Source organism: Prionailurus viverrinus, chromosome B1, assembly GCF_022837055.1.
Source record: "Prionailurus viverrinus isolate Anna chromosome B1, UM_Priviv_1.0, whole genome shotgun sequence".
Lineage (NCBI taxonomy): Eukaryota > Metazoa > Chordata > Mammalia > Carnivora > Felidae > Prionailurus > Prionailurus viverrinus.
Genome location: NC_062564.1, coordinates 120,576,634 through 120,596,856, shown reverse-complemented (window position 1 = coordinate 120,596,856; position 20,223 = coordinate 120,576,634). Strand labels below are relative to the sequence as shown.

General features: G+C 37.2%; 1 protein-coding gene across 1 annotated transcript in view; it reads left to right on the top strand.

Moving 5' to 3' along the window:
* BANK1 (B cell scaffold protein with ankyrin repeats 1) overlaps positions 1-20,223 on the top strand; it is a 309,952-nt gene that overhangs the window by 264,482 nt on the left and 25,247 nt on the right. Inside the window, exons 10-12 of the mRNA XM_047857595.1 lie at positions 705-1,016; positions 5,752-6,045; positions 20,032-20,097. Coding sequence (XP_047713551.1) covers positions 705-1,016; positions 5,752-6,045; positions 20,032-20,097 — 672 coding nt within the window. The remainder of the gene's footprint in view (positions 1-704; positions 1,017-5,751; positions 6,046-20,031; positions 20,098-20,223) is intronic.

Genomic DNA, 20,223 nt, shown 5'->3' with positions numbered 1-20,223 from the left:
ATCTTTTTTCAGTTTTCTTCCTGGGTATTTATTGTGTACGTTATAAAAACAAATGATGGAATCATGATTCTTAGGATGGAGGGAATTTGGATTATTTGGTTAAGTTTCAGGATAGGATATATTTCATAGATGACAGAACTGAATCTTAGAAAGATTTACCTACCATTGGTGATTTGGATGCTTCTCCACCAAAAAATAACACTTTCCTCAAGTAATGTTTTCAAGAGCTAAGATATAATCTGGTGATAATTATATATTAAAATAGTCACTAAGTAAGAAGACAGAGTCACTTTTATTGCATTATTTACAAGCCAGTTAAGGTTTATCATTTTTCCTTGAATTTAGCTTTTCCATAACTTACTTATCACTTCTTAGGTCAGTTATGCTGTTTTCTAATAAAAATGCAGTCATGCAGTCATATATGAATCTGCTCAAACAATAACTCTAGAGAATCCAAGTGTTATTGTATGTATGAGTGCGTCGTATTGTGAGGTAGCAAGATATAAGGAAGCTTTAACTGTTCGTTTGGTATTTTAAAAGCCCAAGAATGACTGCTTGCTAAAATTATGCATTTGTCAGCTTTCCACTGTATCAGATCATAAAGGTTTTATTAGCAGTACTATCACTTCTGTATGAAATTAGAAAATATGAAATGCCTCCAGATGGTGTGTTTAAATGAAATCTACTGTCTTCATCATAAACAGCCATACAGACCCCAGCATTTCATCCTGAAGGTGGACAGACATACAGGCAGTGGGCAGAAGGAGCTGAGGCAGATGAACTGGCAAAGGAAGATAAAGAGGGTGAATCGAGCACAGAGGCCGAGCACAGCCTAGCAGAGGTTGGGGTTGGCACTTCTGCGAACCAGTATGATGATGACTTCTATGTGTTCGTTCCTGGAGACAATCCAGAACATACTTCACGAGAGCCACTCGTCAGCAACAGACCACCTCCCCCCCCTCCACGACCTGTAGCTGCTGCCTTCCCACTGGAAAAACCTCACTGCACATTGCAGGGTAAGTTTAAGGGTTAAAACAACAACAACAAAAGTTTGACGGGCTTCCATAGCATATAGTGCAGTGGCAAATCTGTACGGGGAAGATCAGCTTTTAAACCCAAGAACAACTTTCTTGCTGTTCCTTTAAGGGCTCAGAAATTAGGCGATAGATACCTGCCATTCATTCACTTTCCCTTTCTTCCTCCCCCCTCCCTCCCTCTCTCTCTCTTTCTTTCTTCTTTCCTTCTTTTCTTTTCTTCCTTCCTTCTTTCCTTCTTTTCTTCCTTCCTTCCTCTGTCCCTCTGTCTCTTTTTCTTTCTTTCTTTCTTTCTTTCTTTCTCTCTATTCTCCCTTTCTTTCCCTTTCCTACCACCTTTCCTTCCTCCTTCCCTCCCTTCCTTTCTTTCAGAGCAGTCTCATTACAAAGCTTCAAGTAGAGAAATAAAACTTGGAAGGAGTCTGTACTCCTTCACGTAAAATGAACCTCAAGCATCATGTGGAAAACTAAATGACAACTTTCCTTTAAAAAAAAAAAGTCATCTGGCAAAGGAAAAGGCTAACGTTTTACAGATTTGAAAATGACCTTGGGCACGTCACTCAGTTGGTAGCTGCAGGGGAAGCAAGTGGTAAAGGGTTTCTCACACTGCACTGAGACCAAAGCCTAAGAACACTAAATATATTGCTAACGTGGAAGAACAGTTAAATGGCTGTGATTGCATTTGTTCCCAGATACAAGATTTACCATGTGTAATGGGGGCAGGAGTCGGGGGGAGGTCGGGGGCGGTGTGGGTAGTATCGACAGGAGCTTCCATATCGGGCTTTCTGGCTGGAATGTTCAACAGCCTAACAGACTTCTATCTCCAGGCTCACTCTTACAGTCACTAATGATCACCGACATTATTGATTACTATTTTACACATACTTTCCAAATTCAAACAATGTTCTTACAATGAACTTTTAATAAGGTGAAAGAAATATCTATTATTAAAACTCTGTTTGCCATTGTACTTTAGCTGTTGAATCCTAGAGGGCTATAAAGTATAATAAACACTGTTTCAAAAAGTGAATTGGAAGCCATGAAATTTAGCATTTATATCCTTGAAGGTCCTGTCTCTCTAAAGGTTCAAGTTGATGAACATAAACCTTTACTAAGGTCATGCACTGTACTCAGAGATGAAAAGTCCTGCTTAATGGAAAGTATGGAAAACCTAATGGGCACTCCTCTGATTCTTTCATTCATTCAACAAATATGTGTTGATTACCTACTATGTGCCAATGGTCTCGGAGAGACCGTTGTGATAGATCAGGGAGGTAGGTGTATCAATACTGGGGGTGGGGAGAGAGACATAGGTAAGCAGTACCCTGTCAATAAAATTCTTGTATATTTTCTCACTTTTTACAGATAGGAATAATGTTATGTAATTATTAACATAAATTGTAAAGAAGACAAACTTGTCTTCCATCAAGTTAAATCTCTTAAAGGAGCTAATAATAAATTGTGTTTTCCCTAATGTAAATTTTGATATGCCATATGTTGGTTAGAAGGCCTAAAACTACAGAGAGCAATCACCAGATTTCTAATACCAGAAGTGTAATGTTGGCAAGTATATCTTCTGAAAAGTACCAAATACAAGAAGCAAAATAAAACAAAATCCACACTTTTTATTTTAAAACCTTATACTTTTACATTTGATATGCAGTGTTAGTTTTGACCACATGTTTTCATCGGGCTAATATTGGAAGTAACGGAAAATAACATGTCAATATTTTTTCTTAAAGTTCTTCGATTACAGCCTTTGAAAATAATACTGGAAGCTACCACTTTTTCTTTTTCTTTTTTTCTCTTCCTTTCTTTCTTTCTTTCTTTCTTTCCTTCCTTCTTTCTTTATTTCTTTCTTTTTGCCAGGGAATTTGTGTGGAGTCTTTGATTTTAGCTAGTGATACCTTCAGAATTGTTTTCTGGGATGAGTTTCCTTATGCCCTCAAATTACCGAAGAGGAAGGGCCACCTCCCCATATCCTAAGCATCAGATTCCCCAGGATGGATTTATGGACATATTCGCTGGAGGAAAAAAAAATAATATAAAACACTATAGAACACTTGTCAGTTTATGAAGAACACATTGTCCCTCTTTCTCTCCAGAACACACTTGCAAGGCAACAATCGCTATTGTTCCTCTTTGACTCAGACCCAAGACCATAAAGCCTGTAATTAAACTGTGTCAAATACTTCTATAAACCAGTTTCCTCGGCTTTTAAGATTCTTCTCTTTGTTACACAGTCTGCTGCTATTGTGTTTTTCAAAAATTAGAATGATAGGAGTGATTTTGTTTCATCTTTATTTCCTGATGCACAACTTGAATTGAGGATGCTACGGCCCCGCTCTGACGTGAAAAGTAGAATTGGATACATTGGGAAATAAAAAAGAAAAATGTATTATTTCTGCTACAAGCCCAACTTTAGAAAGAGTTGGGAAGGAGGGTGGGTGGAGAAACAAAGAGTTTAACAGCTCAGGAAATGGGTTGATAAAAGTAAGATAGTTGACACATTCCGCTAAAAATGAAACACTGTAAAAATGTTTCCCACACACTTAATCTGGTTTCACCTGTTATGCTGTCAGTGAAACAGAAGTCATGAAGTCAAAATCTTAGTACCATATTATTCATAAGGAGAAAGGAAAATCATGCAGATTTGGAAGTTGGTGGTAGGCAATTAGGCATTACTTCTTGGCTTAAACTAATTGAAGCAATCGGATCTAAGACTGGTTGGGGAAGGATCTTGGCCTCTCATCATGAGCCTACCCGTACAATTGCTGAACTACTGAAAATAATATATTTTTATTTGTTCTACAACTTGTCATTCTCCTTAGCTTCCACATCTTTCCACTAAAATAGCCATAAGTAACCCAGAAATCATTTGGTCAGATTGTCACCAAAGAGGAAGGAGAGTAGTTCTCCCTTAGGTCACATGCATGATCTCTCAGAACAACCCAGAAAAGCATTGATTTTTAAGTCAATAACTTTAATTCTTTCCATTTTATTGTTTTCATTAATGCTTTAAGCAAAACATTTGTCAATAGTCTAATGTTTGGGGCATCTGGGTGGCTCAGTCAGTTGAGCATCTCGGCTCAAATTATGATCTCGCAGTCCGTGAGTTCAAGACCCATGTCAGGCTCTGTGCTGACAGCTCAGAGCCTGGAGCCTGCTTCAGATTCTGTGTCCCTCTGTCTCTGCCCCTCCTCCATTTTCTCTCTCTCTCTCTTTCTCTCTCTTTCTCTCAAAAATAAACATTAAAAAATTTTAAGTCTTTTTTTTTTATATGAAATTTATTGACCAATTGGTTTCCATACAACACCCAGTGCTCATCCCAAAAGGTGCCCTCCTCAATACCCATCACCCACCCTCCCCTCCCTCCCACCCCCCATCAACCCTCAGTTTGTTCTCAGTTTTTAACAGTCTCTTATGCTTTGGCTCTCTCCCACTCTAACCTCTTTTTTTTTTTAATTTTAAGTCTTTTAATAAAAATTTTCATTAATAAAAACTTTCATACTCATTAACCAAAGAATGTGATACTTTGTCTTCTAAATAACTGCTACTAAAATATTTTAATACATTCCTTAAAAAATATGTAAAGATTTTGCTGAGTTTTAAAACCATAAAAGGTTAGTCTTTTCATATGAATTAATCTTTAAGCCTTTGATTATCCATGCCATCATGTCACAAACCCTACTTTCAATGTCCTTTATCTAAGAATGAGGTTCATGCTGGCTTATAGAAATCAAGAGTTACATTTTTGAAACTCAGTTTGTCAAACCACTGTGAGACTTACTGTAAGAAAGCGAGTAATGGCACGTTTGGCTCTTCCCCCCTGTCATTTTCAGAGAAATTGAATGTTAGGCAAAATACCCAGTGCAAGCCCTATGAATGGTAAAATGACTTCAAATGGAAAAAAAAAATCTTAGCATATTCTGCTTGAAAAATAAGTTTTCAAAGCATTTGGAACTGGAGGCTTAGTTTTGTCCTTCAATTTTCTGGTATTAAATCCCTTGTAAACTATGTGCTTATATTCAGCATATATTTATATGCTTATTTATATGTTTTGAAAGAAATATGTGTTTTAAACACTTTTTTTAAGATTTTTTTTCTGGTTGTGAAATGTTTTATTTTTTTTAAGTTGTTATTTTACTTCCAATTAGTTCACACGGTGTAAGATTTTATTTTTAAGTAATCTCTACACCCAGTGTGGGACTCGACCTTACAGCCCTGATACCAAGAGTCACATGCTCTACTGACTGAGCCAGCCAGGCACCTCTAACAAACTTTTTTTTTTTTAAACAAAGGCAGCAATTACAAACTGCAGGAGAATGGTAGTAAATTATACAGTTCACTCTTCTTTTTGACATCTATAGGATAGGGGCGCCTGGGTGGCTTGGTCGGTTAAGTGTCTGACTTCGGCTCAGGTCATGATCTCACGGTATGTGAGTTCGAGCCCCGCGTCGGGCTCTGTGCTGACAGCTCAGAGCCTGAAGCCTGTTTCGGATTCTGTGTCTCCCTCTCTTTCTGCCCCTCCCCTGTTCATGCTCTGTCTCTCTCTGTCTCAAAAATAAATAAACACTAAAAAAAAAAAAAAAGAAAAGAAATCTATAGGATAATGTACAAATTATTCAGGGGGGAAGTTTCAAGAAAGTGACAGAAGGACATCAGTAATATTGCATGTAAGAGAAGAGTAACCACCACCTAAATATTTCATAAGCAGGGAAAATGGTGGAAGGCCAAATGGAAAGAAGTCAAAACTGGTGTGATCTCGGAGCAAGACAGGAAACAGGAGGTGAGACCAAAGAAGAAAGGAGAGAAAATGAAGAGGAGAAAGAGGAAGACCCATATACATTTGCTGAGATTGAAGACAGTGATTATGACATGATATTGGCCAATATGAGTACAAAGAAAAAAAATGGGAGTTGGTCTTTTATAATAAACAGACCTCCTGCCCCTACACCTCGACCCACAAATATCCCTCCAAAAGAGGAAACCACACCTTACATAGCTCAAGGTAATGTTTTTTGTTGTTTGTGTGTGTGTGTGTGTGTGAATGCTTTGAGGGTGGGAGGAGTTGTCCTGTTTTTTGGTGGAGTCAAAAACCCCATGGATGAAATATTCTTTTCAAGTCATAGGTGAATTTTACTGGCACATTTTTAAATATAGAAACACAATGAATAAAGAGAATGAGAATAACGATAGGGTTCTGGTTTCTAGTTCTTCATTAAGAAGAATAGTTTTGACAGATTACCCAAAGACATGAAACCACAGCTTATGTGCAGAAATTCTATTTGAAACTTTTTCTATAATTCTGCAAGAGGAAAGCTCACCTCCTATGAATAATGTGCAATACAAGAGAAAGAGGGAAGTACTTCTTACCACAACTTTACTTTTTGCTCCTAATTCCACTTAAAACAACTTTAAAAACTGAAAAAGTTGTGAATACTGGAATCTCAGATGTGCAACTCCAATTACTCTCTTAATTTTTTACCCCAACAATCTGCCGTAGAATTTCTACTGCATTTTAGACTCCAATTCTTCTTCTTCATTTTCTACTCAGTTGAATCTAAATTAAAAAAAAAAAACTAAAAAATTGTTGAGCTTTTGTATATCTATAGCCTCAGCAAGGTATACTTACTCTATTGTTATTTTCCAGCACTCTTCTATACCGTTTGGTTGGATGTACTCCATGAATCCATAGTGTCTGCGAGATGACTTTTATTTATCAGCTCATTGTATGCACATGGACTGAGTGCCTTTTTGGGCTAAAATACCATCCTAGGGACTGAGAAAATGGCATAAAACAATTTCTTCATCCTGGAAGAGTCCCTAAGTGACAGATATGCAAATACATACCTAGAGTACAATGTGACACTTTATTACAGATTTTTGAACAGAATGGAACACAAACAAAATGTTTGAGGGATAACTAAAGCTGAGACGCAATAGATTATATATTCAAACGATTCGAACCAAGTACTCCAACAGAACATTTAAATATATACCGCAAACCTACAGAAAAGAAGCACAAGTTACTCATCTATGCTTAATATGTTCCAAAAAAACCACTCCATTGCTTATGCATTATGTATTGGGAAATATATAATTCGTATAAGAAAATTTATCAAGTACGTGTAAAGTTAATTACCAGTGTACAATGTACTTACTCAACAGTGTTCTGCTGACAATGTTCAAGAAACTATTACAAATTGGAAAATAACAAATTAATAAATGTGTCAGCTAAAATAAAATGTCAGCTGGAACAATCATCTAAATTATTATGTCAGGGAGTAGGTGCAATTAGAAATTCTTAGATTGTCGAATATAGTGACCTCTAGAATACTACTAGGCCTTAGACAAGGATACTACCTCCCAATAAATATTTTAAAAAAATTTTTTTTTAATGTTTATTTTTTTTTGAAGGGGAGAGAGAGACAGAGCACGAGTGGGGGAGGGGCAGACAGCGAGGGAGACACAGAATCTGAAGCAGGCTCCAGGCTCTTAGCTGTGAACTCACAAGCTGTGAGATCATGACCTGAGCCGAAGTCGGATGCCCAACCGACTGAGCCTCCCAGGCGCCGCACCACTAAATTTTTTTTAAAGAAAGAAAATAGACACAGCTCAACACAAGAATTTAGTTTTATTCTAGAAGTTTCTGAAGAGGTACATCGTCTTCTATATCCCATTCCTTGGGGTGTTCTCAGGACCACAGGTAGAGACTCCCATGTTGCGATGTTCTACTTTTTGCATTTTATCTTCCCATTCTTTTATTGGCTGTCATATTCTCATTTTCTGTTTGGTTGGGTGTACTGCACAACTCCATAGTGTCTAAGAGATGACCTCTACGTATCAGTACCTTGTATGAACATGCATTTCTTGTTCTCAATTTGTTATTTTTGTATATTTATTTTCTCTTTCTTTGGAAGTGGTGAGGGCAGTGGAATTCAATACCTTTGTTACTGTTTTCTTTTATTTTGTTCTGATTTGATTTTTAAAATTATTGTGATTTTAATTTTTCTGTAGTTTTCATATTATCTCTATTACCTTTGTTTGCTTTTTGTGCTATCTGGAATGCTTGATACATCCATCAAATATCTTAACTGTGCTTTTATGAAGCTCCAAAAACCTAAATGGAAACTCTACTTATTAATTTGTGGACTGCATTAGAAGGGGAGATAAACAACTTTTTCATTGAATTACCTACCCACAATGTTAGTTTATATAGATCTATTTTTCTATCCTTTTCAGTTTTCCTAGAATAAAGTCCAAAACTCCAACCTACTTTATATGTCTGGTTGCCAGAAGTCTGAGATGAAGTGTCGGAAGGAAACTGGGAAATTTCACTATTTAGAATGCATAATTCAACTTGTTCTCCCTGTGTTCAGCCCAGTGTGTAACTCTTGTGACCCACTGTGCCTCGTGTCCATGGCCAGAACTACTTTTGTTCGGTTTCTCCAAAGAATAAACCTTCCATCATGGATGATTGCCTCAGTTCATTGGAGAAGGACTTTGGAGCTATGATTGCTTTAGACCTTTAGTTTATCCCACATTAAATAAGATAACTGAGATGATTTTTCTCCTGGTTCATTTATTCATTAATTACATAAAGATGTATTGAGTACCAGATGATAAAATCTTTCTGTGTATTAATTAATTCCCTACAAGACAATGGTACAATTTGTCATACACACACACACATACCCACACACACACACACACACAGAAACTTTAAAGAATCTTAGAAATCTTGAGTTTCTAAGAAATGTTTGAAACTATTTATCTCACCTATTGCAAGTTTGACACCCTTCAATCTTTATAAGAAATCTCTCTACTTCAATTATACAATGTGGTTTGTTCTCACTCTATTTGAGTTTTATGAAGACAGGTACCAGGGTTACAATATATGGGGTTTTTGTTTTCATATTTTTTTGCACTTAAGTATATAAAAGCATATATGGTTTTTACCCCATATCCCAAATCAGTGGCAAAATATGAACTGTAAATGAGATCACCACAGTTCCTTTCCATTATTTCTTCCTTTCCTCTTTCACTGAGACACACTTGCTTGCCTCTTCCTTTTATGCTATTGATTGTTGATCATTCTGTTCCCGCGTTAGGAAAACATTGCCTCATCAGCTAATTCTTTCTTGATGTTCTTTGCATTTCACAGGGTAAGAGTCTTTCATCACATCTTTGCTTTTTTTTCCCATAGCTCAGGCAGCTCTATTAAATAAAATTGCCATCATTTCCCAGAAAGCCACCCATTCAATTAGAAGAACATCAATTTACCCCAATTCTTGCCAGAGCACAGAAGTAGTAGCAGAATGTTGGCACATACAGAGTGTGTTAACATAGCCAAAGAGAAGGGTGTAGAATAGGAGATGGAAGAGGAATTCAGGATGCACAACCCTAACTTACTATTTCAGAAATTCAAGAAAGTACCAGCAAGGAAACTAGGCAGATAAACCAGAGAGATACAGTAAAATTATGTTGGCTTTTGTGAGATAATAGAAAATATGTATGTTTATGTCCACCCCCCAATTCCTGGCACAGGACTCCTGAAACCTTGTAATTTCCTCAAGTTATTTCCTGGATGGCAGGAGTGGTTTTTGCTCTAAAGAGGAAACCCTGAATGGGCTCCTGGATGAGGACTAGGCATTAAATACACCAAGTCATGATTAGCAGCAAGGAATCTTCAGCCCCAGTCCCCCATTTTCTGGAGAAGGGCGAAGGGCTGAAAATCGACTTCTTGATCAATTGTGCCTATGTGAGGAAGTCTCCATAAAATCCTACTAGTAGGAGATTCCCAGAGACTCCATGTTGGCAAACAAATCCACACAGGAAGGGTGATACATCCCTACTTGATGGGAACAGAAGCTCCTACACTTGGGACCCTCCCAGACTTTGCCCTATGGATTTTTTCATCTAGCTATTCACCTGTACCCTTTATCATATCCTTTAATATATTGGAAAATGTAAGTAAATGTTTTTATGAAGTCTGTGAGCCACCCTAACAAATTAATTGAACCTGAAGAGGGAATCATGGGAATCTCCAATTTGTAGCCAAATTAGACAGAAGCTATGGATAACCTAGGAATCTACTACTAATGATAGGAATCTGAAGTAGAGTAGAAGCAGTCTTGTGGAACTGAGCCCTCATACTGTGAGATCTGACACTATCACCAGGTAGATAGTATCAGAATTGAGTTAAATTGTAGGACACTCAACTGGTGTCATAAATTGCTTGATGGGGGAAAAACTCCGCATGTTTGGTGACCATAAATGAAGTTGAGAGTTATGAGTGTGGCAGAACTGTGAAAGAAAAGGAGACACACATAAAAGACACAGGAGGAAAACGGAGTTTCCCCATTACACCTTTGCAGAAAGTATTGAGATTCAGCCGATGTTATCTAAACAAATAATGTCATATATCTGAGATTCAATTTCCTCATTGTAAGTTTGGGGTAAAAATAATATCTACCTCAAAGATTGTTGTAATCTTTAAGGGAGATAAAATTAACAATAATTACCCAGCACAATATTTGGTATGTGACATACACTCAATAGATCATAATTAAAAGCAATTCTACTTTGTCTTCCCTCAGTTTCTGGGCAGACAATGACTTTGATAAACTAACTTTAAATTATAGGAAAAGTGTGTGCTTCCTGGATTCTGGTAGAATCAGAGGGTAAGAAAGCTATTAGAGACAGAGAAGGGGGGCTGAGGGGAGTTATCTTGTCCTCTAAAGGGATAAATTGGCTCAGTCTACTCATTATAACAATTATTATTAGACAACCTTACCATGATAATTTCTAATTCACGGGACAATCCTACATGGTTGGCATTAATAGCCTCATTTTATAGATGACGAAACTGATGTTTGGTGAGTTCCAGTGTCTTGCCCATGATAATAAAATTAGGAAGAAGAAGATGTAGGATTTGGACCCAAATCAGCCTGGTCCCCATGCCTGCTCACAGGACACCACAAATTTCCTTTACTGATCGATTTATTTCTGGATTATTTGTTAATATTTATTTCCTGCTTCTGACCCATAAGATCCATGAAGAAAGACCAATCTTTTCTGGTTTTGCCCATCCTTGTATCTTTGGTGCCAAGCTTAGTGCTGAATTCATAGTAGAAACTATGAATAATTGATGAATATTAATTGAATAAAAACAAAGATGAATAAATGATAAAAGTGACCAAAACCACATCAGTGTGGTTCATTAGGACACTTTATTAACACTCTGGAGGATGGTCAGAATAATATATCAATCTACTAATTCCAGAATTTCTTTTGTTTTAAACCATCTTATGGTTTGTTTTTGTTTGTTTTGTTTGCTTTAGTGTAGTGGACACTCAAGGCTATGTTAGTTTCAGGTGTACAACATAGTGATTCAGCTTCTTTATACATTATGTTGTGTTCACCATTTGTCACGATGCAGTGCTATTACAATACCATTGACTGTATTCCCCATGCTGTGTCTTTCGTCCCCATGACTTATTCATCCATAACTGGAAGCTGGTCTCTCCCTCTCCCCTTCACCCATTTTGCCCCTCCCCACACACCTCCTCCCTCTGGCAACCATCAGTTTGTTCTCTGTGTTTATAGGTCTGATTCTGCTTTTTGTTTGTTTGTTTATTCATTTTTTTTAGATTCCACATATGAATGAAATCATACTATATTTGTCTTGACAGTTGAACCATCCTATGTTTGAAATACGACAGCTGTGAAGTTCTCCTATTTAGAATTAAGCATTCTAACCGCTTCACACAGCATAACGTGTCAGAGAGAAGCTCTATTTCAACCATCACCACCGTCTCCTGCCCCTGGAAATGTAACTTATTAATGCAAAACCGAACCCGTGGTTCATTTTATTAAGAGATATGTTTCTGATTTTTTCCATTCCTTGACTGTTATACTAAACCTACTTTGTGTGAACAACCACAAAAAGACTAACTCATTTTTCTTAAATGAAAAGTTTTTGAAATCTGTGTGCTCAGATCTGCGTTCTCTCCATCTTTTTCTCCACATAATATGGCAGAGGATCAGGTTCATTAAGCTTCGAGAATATGGAGGAATTAATATGGATTCACAGTCCTCCTTAATGACAGAATTCTTGATTTAAGACTAATCAAGGAAAGAAAATGAACGCTGTGCATAGTGTATATAGATTGGTAGTAAAACTATATCTATAAATCATGCAAAGAGATGACTGCCTATTGGGGGAAAATTTTTCAACATCAATGGACAATTTCCCATTTTCCCATCACACAGTTCATAGAACCAAGATCCTTCTTCAGAGTCTATGCTGCTGATTTGGGGTAGAATGTAATTTCCCTTTCAATTTTCAATTGCCACTGAGTTGCCCTTGGCATTTTGCAGAGCAACAAAGTTGTATGTGACCTTTCTGAGAGCTACTCAGCTACTGGGACCCCAAAATGTCAAGTGCAACTCAGTTGCTCTCAGAAATTTTCCACTTGCAATTCATTTGTACTTGAAATTGATCACATACAATGTAATTGAAATGCAAACAGAAAAAAAGACCTTGTAGACTCTCTTAGGAAAATTAATCCATATCATTCATTGTGTATGTGAGAGAACAGAATGGTCTCTGTTCTCATTAGTGAAGAAATGTGGTCAAGTGGATTAAAGTAGGCCTTACGTCAAGTGCCTTGGATCCTACTCACTGGCTTGGTGACCTTGTCCAAGCCATTTAGCTCCAGGACTTCATATGTATATCACAGGCACTCTCAGGACAGAGGGACATATTTATCATTCTGTTTGTAAGCCCAGTGCCCCTGTATGCCCCTGTGATTCTCTGCCTCTCCCCTTTCCTTGACAGGGTGCTGGTAGAGCTCTGCAAAGGAACAGTTGTTCAAACCTGTGCTCACACTGTCCTTCAGAGGGAATCGAGCCTGCCTGTGTAACCCAGGTGTTTTGATTTGTTCTTTCCATCCTTCTCACAGTGACGCATCACAGAAACATTGAATGAAACCTAAGAAGGGCTTTGCTAAACATCTGCTAAGAGTGTTGGCATAATAATGAGGCGCTCTTCCAGCCTCCTCTTCAGAAATTCAATTCCTGTATGTTAGTGAATGGAGAAAGAGGCAGAAATCAACTACGGTGTGGATTGACATGAAAAGGTTTATATTACATGTGAAAAAAAATGCAAATATTGTCAAGCACTTAGATTTTCATTCAACAGCAGGATGAAATCTGGCCTTTTTCCCCTTATCTTTTGATGCTTATAGAGACTCTATTAAATATCTCTTTAGTAAGAAGTTTAATTGACCTAGAAGAGTAGTTTGTAACTGGTGGGGATTTGCCTCCCAGAAGACATTTGGCAGTGTTTAGGTACACTTTCAGTTGTCACCCCTGGGACAGTACTAATAACTAGTGGGTAAAGGCCAGAGATGCCACTATACCTAATACTTATAGAGCACAGGAAAGGCCCCATCACAAAGAATTAGTCAGTCCAAAATGTCCACGGTGCCAAGGTTGAGAAACCATGTAATGGATTGTTTCCATTGTTGAGACAAAGTAAACATCGGAATACTTCAGGGAAGGGCCATTTGAACATAAAATCATAGATGCCGAATAGCTATCCACACAAATTGTCTTTTTTTCTTTAGATTTCGTAAATGCACAATATTTTTCATCAGCATTTTGAGTGTGTGCATCTTTTTCCCTCTAAATGTGTAGTAGGTGGAGAAAAAATGAGAAAATTGGCACACTGAGAAGAGCATCCTCTGAGGGACCAGAAGCATGGTAGAGTGAAATTCATGAAGATTGTGAAACTAGATGAAACGGAAGTAGAATCATGACTTAGCCACTTAAAAGCTGTGTGACTTTGTGCAAGTTATATCACCTTGTTTCATTTGGTGAAAAAAAAAAAAGAATGCTAAAACCTCCTTCATAGAGTTTTCATGGGAATTGAAACAACACATGCATAGTAGCCAGCACAAAGTAAGATGCAAAAATGGTAATCGCTGTGATGAAGGGTATTCTGTAGACACAGAGGTGAGACAGGGTCAGCTCTTTGCAGGTGATATACCTTTGGCTTTTTACCTTGGGTTTCATATGCCAATATCTCATCTTGCATGACTTTTCCAAGTTGTTTATTAACTATCCATAATGAACACCACATTGCACAAATGGGACAGCCCCGTCCTCTTAGAATTTTCAGTCTGCATTTCTCTAGTCTGAGTCTTAAGAGCGGAATTAGCATTTAATGCCTGTTCAAAGTGAGTGTGACCAGATCCTATTGGTTACCTCCTAAGATAGCAACATTTCCTCATATAGGTATAAAAAGAGAGGCCAGAGAAGTTATTTCTGGCAATCACCAAGCTTGAACCAAAAGGTGAACTCATCATAATTTCTAAAGTATTATAGTGGCTTCTCAACAACAAAGCACTTCTCTGCAAAACAAAGATAAATTCCTAAGGATGTTACTAGAGTAATGTCTTCTCTTGTATCATTATTGAATACAAATGGTCAAAAAAAAAAATTAGGCAGTGAACCCAAATGAAATCATATGGGAGGAGACAAACCCCCAGATTAGTGCTATGCAAGCAGCCTGGTAACAGGAGGAAGAAGGATCTGCCTGCTCGGTGGTGGGTTGGAGATCTTGCTAATAAACTCATTGCAATGGCCTCAAGCTCTAATTACACAGAATTCCACAAACCAACTGCTCTCTCTCCTTCTGAATGTCTCAACTTTCTGGATAAGAAACATTTCTAGAATAGAAATTATCTTATTTACATCAAAAGGAATAAATATGCAAATAAAAACAGTTTGCATTCAACTCTAGTAAAAATTAAATTCCTTAGAAATAGAAAAAAATAATTTATAGTAATATTTCCTAGTTTGGGAGAAGATTTTTATGGGAACATGCCTATTAGACTTAGTTTCCATTACAAATTGGAAAGACAATTCATGCTTTCTCCTTAGGAGAAAATTGATTATCGCCATTGAATTAGAATATTTATGCCATCTTCCATCTGATAGTTATGTGATTTCCAACTTTCCTTCTCTACCAATCTCAGAAGTAAGCCTCCTGTGTGCTGGTTGACCTCGGTGACCTCCTGTGTGCTGGTTGACCATTTGCAGATTCTCCTGTTAAAACAGGTCGGAACTCCTGACTATATACATCTCCCAGGCCATAAATTGCTTTTGTGTGGAAGACCTTCATAGTATGTGGCTGATGTGACTCTCTGTAGCCATTCCCACCCTAATGTGCCTAGTCAAATGTAGTGACCTGTGTTTGATAAATTTGTTCAAATTAATAACCTGTAGCTATTGCTAGCTGAATGAAATGGTGGTTTTAAGCCAATTGGAGTGCTCAATCCATCTTGGTCAATTTGCAAAGAAGCTATATCTCTCCTCTGAGCTTCAGTTTGATTAGCCAACTTGACTACTTATTGGATTAGAACATTCTGCTAACTTGTTTTTGCTGGTTAGACAAGGGGGTTGTTTATAGTCATTCTACCTTTTTGTGATTAACTTTCCCAGGGTGTAAAGTTGAGGTAACAAGGTGGGAAGAGTAAGGCTAAGGGGATCAAATGACCACCCTCACTGACCTCCTTGATTCTCATTTCTATCCCCTCTCCTCAGTAGGTACTAATGACACCTTTGACCTTTGCTTAAATGAATACATCAAAATGGAGGACAGAATAGAAACTATGACTGGATCTTATTTGCCTTTGCATCTTCAGGACCTAGCACTGTAGTTGATTACATAGTAGCAACCTATTGAAACATTGTTGAATGAATAATAAACACACTGCTGCTACCTGTGCAGTGACATTCCCTGAGAACTCAGAGCACAATACAAGTCTGCATATTTTTTATATCAAGTCTCTAGTTTCAGGAATAATCTTCAGTGAGAGCTCTAAACATTTTATGTTGCACTAACAGGCATGGAATATCAAGGGGTTTGTTGTTCGTAAGTCACATCTTTATGAACGCGTTTGGCTATTGCACAGACTTTGCATTACCTTAGCCACTTACAAAGTAATTCCAAATAAGTTTTGTCAGATGTTTTAGGAGAGTGGCTTTGGAAGGGTCCCTTTGTTTGAAACAGGCCACAAATGAAGTTGACATGAAGAATGTTCTTACAGAAGCAACCTGGGAAGACAAATAGTGCCAATGAATTCGTTATATTTCACCTTCTCCTCCTCCTCTGTTCTTCTGATAGTTCTACTTTGCTTAATGTTTTGAATATTTAATACTATGCTAATTTTCTCCATTTAGTGTCATTTCTATTCTTGAGAAAATTTTATAGAAGTTGTTCCTCCAATATTTAAAATAAATGGAGGTGGTATTTGGGACATTTGCATTGTTTGAGATTATTTTGAACCTCAAAAATTGTTTTTCTTTCTCTATGAACTTTTTTTAATGTTTAAAGGTGGTGACAACTACTAATAATGTAGTCATTTTCCTTTCTTCTCAAGTTCCCATTTTAGGTAGGAAAGAAAAATAAGATTGCACTGGGGTAGAGTCATCAAAGTTGATGTATGTCATAATTGCCTTAATAGCATTTTTTTGAACATTGATGCAGTAAAATATGGTAAAAAAAAAAATGTACCCTCTAAGAATTCAAACACATAAGGACAGGATCACCTCCATATATTATTTAAAAAATAGCCTTGGTCTATGATTTAACTGTCTAGGTTTTCTATTACTCTAAGGCCTTGAGACACATAATCTCTTCCTCAAAACAGAGCCTCCTATTTAAATTCATACTTAAGAATTTATTCAGGATGAATGGGCCTAGAATGATTTGGGAAATAAGAATTGGTAGCATCTTAGAATGTCAGAGTTGAGTGAGACATCAGAGATCATCTGTCTGAACTCTGCCTTTATCAGCAATGAAATAAAGGCTCAGGAGGAGAAAGCCATTTCCCCATGTCACACATATTATTAGCATTAAGACAAAACTATGCCCCTTTCACTGTGCCAAATTGGTTAACATTCTGGCATACAGGATGTGGTTTTTGTTTTTTGTTTTTCAATTTCTGTATATTTACAACAGACTCTCGTGTTATTCACCACAAATCTTGTACAAAAATATGTACTTTCATATAGAACGCTGAGTGACCCATGACCCAATGTTCAATTCTCACGATACCATGGATTGTGTATTTACCTCTTATAAATAAAGGTTTGCGTGAGTGAACATGGTAAACAAAAAAACGTGTAAAGCTTTTTAGAACAAAGGCTTTACTGGTAAATTTACAATGTTTTAGCTAATATTAACTGTAAAAAAGAAAGGTTCACAATTCTTGTCCTTAAACTAACAGAGTATGTTTCCTTGTGATGCATGTTTGAGTCAGTGATCGTTTTGATGGACTAGCTCTTTCTTCAAGAAACGAGTTAATGTAGGCCTTTTTCCAAGATGACCTCATATTCAAAAACACCTCCTATCTTCCACAGCAATGAGAAAATGGTGTGTTTGGCAAAGTGCTAATTGCTAAATGAGTCTCTGTAAGGAACTGAGGCTTGTCTGTAGGTGGTAGGAAGGGACCAGTTGAAATGCGTGCAGCTGGAGGTGACTTAAAAGGGAATTGCAAAGGAGATTATCCAGGTAGAAAGGGCCTTTGTACTGTGGGGTGTGACATACACCCTGCTTTTAAAAAGTTCTGTTATCAGCACTTTGATAACCATCCTGCTCAGACACCCTACTCCCCTTCCAACCTTCCCTCAGATCCCTGGCTCTCCCAACTGTAAGCCCTGGTGAAATCTCAACAATAAATAAATATGCTCTTTATAATTCTTAGACTAGAAACTCAGAGAGAGTGTAACGTTTACGATAGTTCACAAACGCCAGGCATCTGTTGTCAGCAGAACAACATAGAGGATGTAGCAATTAATGCCAAAACTCTGGAAAAACGAATTCCATGCCCAAGTACTCTGTAGCTCTAAAATTCAGCAGAATTGTTAAAACTGATCAATTAATGTACTTTTTATTTGGAGAATTTGTTGTCTGAACTTATCCTTGGATTCAGATTATTTTCCATATTAATGATGCCATACTACAGCTCCTTTGTCTTAGACAGTTTTAGTTACTATCTTCACAATATTGGCTAAAAAAATCACAAAGACTCTGCCTGTTATTAAAATTTCAAAAGTGTTTCATTTTTGCAAGACTTTTTAGAACTAGCCAATGGGAAAAAAATCAAGCATCACTTGTAAAAATTTTTCTAATATCCTAAAATATATTCACACACCATATATCCATCATTATATTTAAGGAAAAATATAAACCACAAACCCAGAACTTGCCATTAAGTTATACTTAGCATGTTTTCCAAATCCTAACAAGGCAGAAAATTGGTTTTCAACCAGAAATGTTATTATATGTGTATAATTTTTCTTAAACACATCATGCTTTGAAAATATATTTGCTTTTCCTCTTTGAAAGAGGATAGTAGAGCTGAATAGTCTTTCTCTTGACAATAGCTGGCAAACGATATATGCTTAAAAAATGCTTTTTGGTGTGGTATGAATTTTGGTGTGGATTAAATGCAGGTATGACCTTGAGAATAGATTGGCTTAAAGAATATTAAAACCGGGGCACCTGGGTGGCTCAGTTGGTTAAGCGCCAACTTCCGCTTATGTCATGATCTCACGGTTCATGGGTTCGAGCCCTGCATCCAGCTCTGTGCTGACAGCTCAGAGCCTGGAACCTGCTTCAGATTCTGTGTCTCCCTCTCTCTCTGTGCCCCACCCCCACTCGCACTCTGTGTGTGTGTCTCTCTCAAAAATAAACATTAAAAATTTTTAAAAAAAGATAAGGATATAAAACAACACCTGGGATGCATCTTCCAACCAGAGTGGTCAAGCACTGTCCAGCTGGACCACTCCCACTGTCACTTGCCTCAGCTCCATTGTCCCAGGAAATCCTGATGACCTGCCAATAAGAACGAGAGACACAGTGTGTTGGAAATGCTCAAAGGTTCCTTTGAATCCCCTCCCTCCAGCTCCTTCTTTATCTTTAAAGGGAAATAGTTATGGAAGAGAAGAGACAGCAGTGTTATGGAGAACCAAGCAATAGATTGCAGTTAAAGGCTTGAGGCTCTAAATCACATTTCTACTAACAACAGTTCTGGGATTATTGTAAAATTACTTAGCCCTTTTACGAGTTAGTAAAACTTCCCCTTCCCTCATCTTTAAACATATGAGGTTGGTGTAAATTTCCAAGTCCTCTTGCAGTTCCCAGACCCTGTAATTCAGACTCCCCATAAAAAATAAATGGAACGAACCCTGGGATGTTCAATTTTCTAAAGTCAAGTTGTAAAGGGTATAGGCTTTTTCACTAACAAATGCCAGAGTTATACGGAACTTTGTGGGTGCTCAATAAATATTAAACAATCAATTTTATCTTTCTCTGCAAAATGAGGTGAGTAATGCTGACTTGTCTCACGGAATTTCGTGTGAGAAATAATAAACGAGAACAAAGCACTTTTCAGATAATGAAGTAATTCGAATAAGCCGCTTTAATATCTGAGGTCTAGCTAGGTGATGCAAGAATAAAGTGTCTTTTTTTATTATTACATCTGTGAGATACAGCAGTCTTTTCATCTGTTTAAGAAGAAACAGTCATTATCCTTGCTTATCACCAAAAGTCAGCATGAGTAATTTCTGTGCAAATGGGATTTCTCATGTGATTTTAACATTTATCATTTTTAGCACACCGCACCTTTTATCTTTACCTGATATCAAAATGGAATCATGTCTTGATTTAAGTAGTTTAACGAGGTGTTCCATCAGCATTGCACTATTCTGCCTAAAGAAAATGCTTTCTGAAATGACTGATAAGCTGCACAAATGAGAAAATTGTAAATTTAATAATCCTCCTACTCAAAATAATACAATCCAAGAATTGCTGCTAAGGAAAATGATGTATCGTGTTCTGGTTTCCTGGAGAATTCCACGCTCTGTTCTTTTTTATGTTTGTGTTCTATAAATATTATGTGCTATTTTTTTTTTACAGTGTTTCAACAAAAGACAGCCAGAAAACAATCTGATGGCGACAGGTTCCACGGTCCTAAGAGACAAGGTATTCACATGAGCTTCAGTTTATTTAATAATCTCTAAGTAAGATCTAAAGAAGCCTTATGAATATTGAATAAAGTCTCCGAGGATAGAAGTAAATAATTGTAAAACAAACAATAGTAATAATAAC